The following is a 7,429-nucleotide window of genomic DNA, read 5'->3' as shown; positions in this document are numbered from 1 at the left end:
AAGCAGAAATAATTTTTAAAGTGCATGCCCTCTTTAAGGTAAGTCTCTTTTAAAACTAACAGTAATCCCACAGAGGATTTTCTTTTGTTAGGTTTTTTGTGATCAGGGTAAGACAACAGAATTACCCGATGCTGTCTTCATGCTAATGTTAATTTTAATTAATAAATTATTAAGGACATAAAAAAGGTAACAAGTGTAACACAACACTGTTGCTCGAAATCTGTCAGAAACTCTTCATCATCTCACAGAAGGTACAAGCAGATTGGCAAACCGCCCCAGACCTTTGCCTCCTAAATACCAGGAGGGACGCTTAACATTTGTGGACCGTTCCTGCGTAACCTTGTACAACACGATGCACGGATGGTGCCCGAACATTACTTACATCGTGCTTCAAAAACGCAATCCTGTTATTACGTGTCGTAACACACAAAGACCATGAAACTCTGAAAATCATAGTCTTCAGATGCAGTTCACTCTAAAGATATAACTGTGAAGTCTGGAAGCTAATTCTTTTCTGAGGGATGTTTTCCAGTTCAGCAGGAACTTACGCATCTGGAAGCGAAGAACTGTGTGTGTCCTCACGGGGCCGTATTGCACAGTCACCCAGCTCAGGCTTAAATGCTACTCATGACAGGTAACTACAAAATGAGATACCTAGGATGTACAGAAAGTTACGCCCCTCTCACCTGATGAGTGTAATAAAGAAAAGTAAATTTGAGGTAGAAATATTTGTAAACTGTCTGCAACTTTTAAAAAACATTAAAAATCGTATAGGTTTTTTTTTCATTACTGAATGAGATTACCTCCCAAATTACTAACAGGCAACTGCTAAATTATGGTAGCCCTTATCTTGAATTTACAGCAGCAAAATAGAAATTCAAAGCATAGTCTCCTACTTCATACCCTAATACCTTAGAAGTAAAAACCTTAATTTTAAAATTATCATATTCAGATATAGACATTCCACACAAAGAAAAAAAAAGGGTCGGGGCCACTAGATAAACAAAATTAATGTTAGCATTAATCTAGAACAGAGAAATAAATCATCTGTGCAGAGGTATCACGAGTTGGGTTTCAACGCAGAATCAGTGAGATGCTGCTTAGCACTCCTGTTCAAGAAAATGACTACACCTAGGGAACAACCTTGGCAAAGAGAAAACAAATTTACTTTTCCTAATCACATGGGACCACGAGTAGATACTTCTCTACAGAGAAATCCATGTTTATGCTGAATACAAATAATTTATCACTTCTGTACATAGTATCATATAGGAAAAAGGCAAAGCCTCGACCTATTCTACCCTTTGATATTTTTATTGATTTTCCAACATTTGTAGTCACAACATTTCAAAGCACAATTTTCTCATAGATTTTACACAGACCTACAATTTTTCCCCTTTATCTTTAAAACTTAACATATTTACTAAGTTTCAAACACCTTGTCTGCACTTTCAGTATTCCATGTCTTGGTTCTCTTCTTCTAATACCTATACTTACATCCTTTGGAAACACTGTTAAAATTAGATTAAGCAATACTTTTTTTCCCCCCTACTAGGAATGCTCAGGACCACGTTCATTTGTCATACTGCTATTTTATTACGACCTTTTGGAGGCAAAAAGGATGCACCTAGAACCAAAAGAAACTGGAATCTGATTTAAAATGAAACCTCAATAAATAATCTCTCTGGAATAATATTTAGGATGGCTATAACCCCATTTCAATAAAACACGTTCTAATTTCCATACTATTAAATTCCTATTCTTCCAGAGAGTATGTCTCAAACTGAAGAAAATATTCAACCAATTTTCAAATATAATAAACCTAGAAACATGAAATACTTGAAACACGCACGCGCGCGCACGCATGCACACACACACACACACACACACACACACACTCCAGTCCCTAAACTGCAGGTTATACCACTGACATGAATATTTTATGAAACGTAGTTGACAGAAAAATCTGAAAAATGTGACTGGATATTAAGTGATATCTCCTTTCTTCAATTTTGTGATTAACAGGTCTTTTATTGGTAGTAAACTAGAGCAAACAATCAGAATAGTACATATGCAGTATTCAGTACACACAATAAAAGTTAAAGAAATTCAAAACCTGTATAAAACAAAACACTGGAGAAAAATCATACAGCTCAAGAGATACAGTGGTAAAGGTCCTCTCCATCCTCTGATTACAGCTTGTACTCTGTACCCAACAGAACTTACCGCACTTAGCAAAATAAGAAATACATACTTTTTAGTACTGAGTGTATTTAAGAGGATTAAACACGTTTTCTAAGGTCCTTGCAATGACAATAAGTGACCATTTAGCTGGTAAAGCAGACTTAAGGGAGAAGAGTGGGGAAAGGAAATTAACTAGTATGTTGTAACCATTTTAAATAATTTCTCATTTTCCAAACACTGCTTTCATAACAGAAGTGTTTTACACTTGCACAATATTAATTACTTTATACATGGAAGCCTGTGGTAGGCTGATTACACAATAAGACTGCAAACAACCAGTGGTACTTTTCTGACGTCAGAAGAGTACATAAGACTGAAACATCACCAAAAGTACATAAAAAACTCATCAGCATAAACATCAAAGTACATTAAAAATATAATCAGGAAAAAAATACAATTGCTAAAAAGTGGTTTAGAGCAGAGCCACTGTCTACCAGTGGCTTCAAATGGCAAATTAGCGTTCATAGCAAGTTTGGATGACTTTACAAGACCCCTGTACAATACTGACTAACGCACCCTTTTAAAATGTACATTACACAGGCTGCAATTTCACAAAGAGGTTCTGATGTCATTACTAAATAAGCCACTCTTACCCCTCCCATCGGCTCTGTCACCAGTTGGAATTACCACCTTATTAATATCCACAGCTCTGAGCATGTAGGGCTTTATTATACATGGACATCTGTGCGGGTTCTGTTTTTAAAAAGGGGGAGGGTGGATGTTTATTCTACTGTTTGGATGCCAGAAGGCATAGGAAATGCATAACAAATTACCTATTGGAATGTGAATCATTCTAAAATTGAAACTGTCCGGACAGGGAGAAGAGGGAACAAGGAAGGCCCAGAACTCTAAGAGAGGACAGGTTAAGAGCAAAAATAACACAAAATACCCCCAGAAGTGTGGGTGCCATGTCATAACGGACACAGAGAACAATGTTTTTAAGCCATGTATAATAAATCACACACAGCCCGAATTTCAAAGAATTATGTGTAGCTCCAACTCGGGGTCTAATACTGCGACCAACCGACCACTCGGGCTTCAGCGCTGTTCCCATGAGCTGCGGATGGAGTCACACAGCCTTGCTGCAGTTGCGATAGGGAGAGGGTGCCTTTTTCTTTCTTTTTTCCTATTATTAAAGCTATCATTCCAGGCTTTGATCAAAGATCCAAGAATATTTGTTCTACCAGGCTGGAATGAATATGGTTTGGAAGTTCAGAGTACATTTAAAAGCTGCAACAAAATATAGGTAGCCAACATCTCAGAATTTTGGATCAGCCCAGATGGAGACAGCAATTTGAAATGTTTTCGATCCCTTACTTAAATGATGACACGTGTATCGTATCAGCCCAGATAGAGCAATTTGAAATGTTTTCGATCCCTTACTTAAGTGATGAAATGTATTATCATACTATCTGTAAGTTGGATATTCCATTACAGTGATAACGTACAGAATTCCCATGCGTTATTACACTTTCCTGAGAGTAAAGCAATTAGAATAACCTTAATCCTAGCAACAAAGTTTTTTTTTTGTTTTTTTGTTTTTGTGTGTTTTTTTGTTTTGTTTTCTTTTTTTGTACGGTTTTTTTGTTGTTTTGTTTTTTTTTGCATTTAAAACTTTGGGGCTATTCCCTGACGATCTATACATTAAATTTGATTGCTAAACATTGTCACTTCGAATGTCAAACTATTTTAATCTATTGATTTTGATTAAAAATCATAATACAAACAGAGCTAAAATCACACTAACAAAATAAACTAAATATGAAAAGTTGCATTGAAAGGGCATTACATTATTCTTAATAGGATCGTGTAGAAACATTCCAATGGCAGTGTTCTCAAAATAAAACAAAATTACATTAGAAGACCTCCAGCCTGGTCACTCTTGGGACCTTACCTGTAACTCTGGCTGGTGGGGGTCTTTCCTCTGGTACTACATGGCTCACTAACATCAGACATCATGTTTGTATACCCTGAGAAATCTGACACTGAAGTCCTTGCTCTATGGTCCACTTCTCCATTAGAGTTCGTGATAAAGGTCATTGGCACCCTGCTGCCCGACTTGAACTGAGAACCGAACGCTTGTGCAAAGTTCTCAATCTGGTACGTTGTTCTGGGCTCTACGTCCTTCTGAGGATCCATCTGGCCAGCTAACTCCTGAGATGGGATCTGAAAGCTCGTGGAGGACTCTAAGTTTTTCTGTTGTTCCTTCTGGCTAGTCAGTTTCTGAGATGAGGACTGGAAGGCTGATGAAGTCTCTAGATTCTTCTGAGAATCTATCAGGTCATCCAGCTCCTGGGAAGGTGTCAACTGCTGATGTGTGGCATCCAAAGCAGACAAATAAAGACCTGGCTGAGACCCAAACAACATCCCAAAAGGAGGCTTTGGCAACGAAGATGGCAACACTGAGGTAACAGACTGGCCGAAACCACACTCCAAAGGAGATGTAGTGTATATCTGTTTTTCTGGAAATAAAGTGTGGTTGTGGAGAGGTGAAGACAGACTGACAAATTGGAAACCGTGTCCCAGAGTAAAACCTGCATTCGTGGATTTTTCGAAAGCCTGCTGGAGGTATTTGGAGTATTCTTGCAACATGCTCGCCTTGTCATGTGAAGCAGTCTGGGTGCCTGGGCTCAAATTTTCTTCTTGAACCAGTTCTGAGTGCTCTCCTGAGGCGTGCAGATCCACTCGTGGTTCTGTTATGTTGAAAGGATCCTCCTTCTGGCTCTCTGACTTGCTGGAGTACTGATCCAAAATACTTTGTAAAACCTCGTCAGGAATTCCCGACTTGTCATGACAAGACTTAATTTCCGCATTCAGGGCCGAGGAGTCAATAAGGGACAACGGGGCCTCACTGTCCAAAACACCGACGCCCGCCGACTGAATGACGGACTGCTGGGAGACCATGTGTCCCACGTTCACGGAAAAGGCACTGTTGCTGCTGGCGGTGGGTAGGTATCTTCTTTTCTTTGAGAACTGCATGGCATCGTCATAATTACTGCTCATTTGACCTTGTTTGCCACTTGTACTCTGGAGAAGGCTAACGGTCTCCACGCTACTGTTTGACACGATGCCAAGGGAGCCACTCGGTTTCCCAGACAAGGACTTCTGTCCAACTATGTCTGGTAACGGTGACACAAAGTTCAGGTAGTTTTTATCCATGCTCTTCCGGCTTCCTTTCTTAAAGATCAGTTTTGGCACCCTCTTCTGGAGCTCCTCTATGCCAGTGCCGGTGATGCCCCCACTGGAAGACACAGTAGGCATTTCTACGGAGTAACTCTGCATGTTTATACTGTTTGACATATGGGATTCATTTGCTTTCCCCGTCTTGGGCTCCTTGTTTTCAACAGCTATGCTTCTCGACTTTGCTTTTCTCCTTGAAGAACTTGTACTTCCCTGAGACAACACAGCCAGGTTACCCACGGTGCTATGGTTGCTGGATGAGCCAGGCTCTGCGCTGGGCAGCCCCTTCGCCAGGGCTTCGCCGCACGTGCGCCTGTGCTTCAACAGTCTATCAGTCCTTGAGAAATACTGCTGGCAAGTGTCACATTTGTATGGCTTTTCTCCACTGTGCGTCCGCTTGTGTCTCTCCATGTGGTACTTCTGGATGAACTTCATGCTGCACTGATCGCACCCGAAGGGCTTCTCCCGGCTGTGGATCTTCTCGTGCCTCTGCAGCAGGTACTTCTGGATGAAGCCCATGCTGCACTGGCTGCACTGGAAGGGCCGCTCCCCGGTGTGGATGAGGACGTGCCGCCGCAGGTGGTAGGAGCTGCGGAAAGCGGCGCTGCAGTGGTCGCAGATGTGAGGTTTCTGGCTTGGGGACAGGACGGCGCCTTCTCCGTCTCCAGCCAGCGACGGCTTGGAAGATGCGCCCGGCTTCCTCTTGGCTTTGATTCCCTGAGATTCTGGCTTTGGCCTCTTGGCCTTCTTGACGCTCGCGTCCGGCTTGGGCTCCTCGGGGCCGCGGGGGTCGTCAGTCCGGCCGAGCAGCACGTCGCGGGGGTGCGGGGCGGGCGGCGGCGGCGGGTGCAGGACGCTCAGGTCCTGGATGACGCCCGGGCCGGCCGCGTCCCCGGCGCCCAGCCCCGGCGCCCGCTCGTCGGCCCCCGCGAACAGCCCTCCGTAGTGGGGATGGGGGGCGCCCGGCGGCTCCTCGGGGTCTGCCGGCTTCTCCTGCTTGATGCTGACCAGCGACTGCAGGAAGCCCCAGGAGGTCCTCTGCGCCGGGAAGGCCGCGCCGGGCGCCGCCGGCTCCTTCTTGAAAGTCACGTCCGGGGCGGGCGCCGGGGGGGGCTCGGCGGCCGGGGCCGCGGCCGGGGCGGCGGCCAGCACGCACTGCGGGGGAGGGGCGGCCGCGCCCGCCGGCCGCGCGAAGCTGGCGACCGGGGGCAGCCGGTGGTTGAACATCACCATGCCCGGCGGGAAGCTGGGCTCCATCTCCGCCCGCCCGCCGCTACCCGCGCCGCCGCCGCCGCCGCTCAGGAACGCGCTGCCGACTTTCATGCCCCGGAGCAGGCCTGGCTGAGGAGAAGAAGGAGGAGTGGGCCGGCCGCCGGCCGCGGCGCCCCCGCCCGCCCCCGGCCCGCGCCCCCGGCCCGCGTCCGCCCGCCCGCCGCCGCTCGCGCCCCGCACTTACGGGTCCCGCCGCCGCCGCCGCCGCCGCCGCCTCCGGTTAATAAAAATAACGCCGTCCTCTCCACAATGGAATTAAAAGCCTGCGCGACACTGCGCAGCCGCGGCGCGGGGCCTGCCGGGAGCTCGGCGACCCGGCCCGAGGGCCGCTGCGCCGGCCAGCGCGCCTGCGCCGCGGCTTCCGCCCGGCCGCCTGTCAATCACTCGGGTGGTTGGGCGGAGGGAGCCCCCGGGAGGGGAGGCCCCGGGCGGCCAGACGCGATTGGTGGGCCGCGCGCCGGGCGTCGGGGGGCGGGGCCCGGGGCGGGCTGCTGCGCGGCGGCGGAGAAAGGCCGGAGGGAGGGGGATGCTGCGGGGCTGCAGGGTGGGCGGGGTGGGCCCGGCCGGCCCGGCCCACTCGGCTTTGCGGCTTGCAGGCCCGGTGTTGCAGCCGAACCCAGCCCCGGAGGGGGAAGGCTTGGGGCGTTGTGGGTTCTGCCTGTGTGCCCTGAACCTCCGGTGCTCAGCATCTACTGGGACAGGTTGCTTCCGGTACCCCTTCTTGTCTGGCACA

General features: G+C 47.3%; 1 protein-coding gene across 1 annotated transcript; it reads right to left on the bottom strand.

Annotated features, from left to right (window-relative positions):
• Positions 1-2,001: 2,001 nt before the first annotated feature.
• On the bottom strand, positions 2,002-6,759 carry ZNF281 (zinc finger protein 281). Its single transcript, XM_059040185.2, has one exon. The coding sequence runs from the start codon at positions 6,745-6,747 to the stop codon at positions 4,135-4,137; it is 2,613 nt and encodes an 870-aa protein (XP_058896168.1). The 5' UTR covers positions 6,748-6,759; the 3' UTR covers positions 2,002-4,134.
• Positions 6,760-7,429: the final 670 nt, after the last annotated feature.

The sequence above is a fragment of the Kogia breviceps genome, chromosome 1 (assembly GCF_026419965.1).
Source record: "Kogia breviceps isolate mKogBre1 chromosome 1, mKogBre1 haplotype 1, whole genome shotgun sequence".
Classification (NCBI taxonomy): domain Eukaryota; kingdom Metazoa; phylum Chordata; class Mammalia; order Artiodactyla; family Physeteridae; genus Kogia; species Kogia breviceps.
Note: the sequence above shows the minus strand (reverse complement) of the source record. Positions and strands in the feature narration are given on the sequence as shown.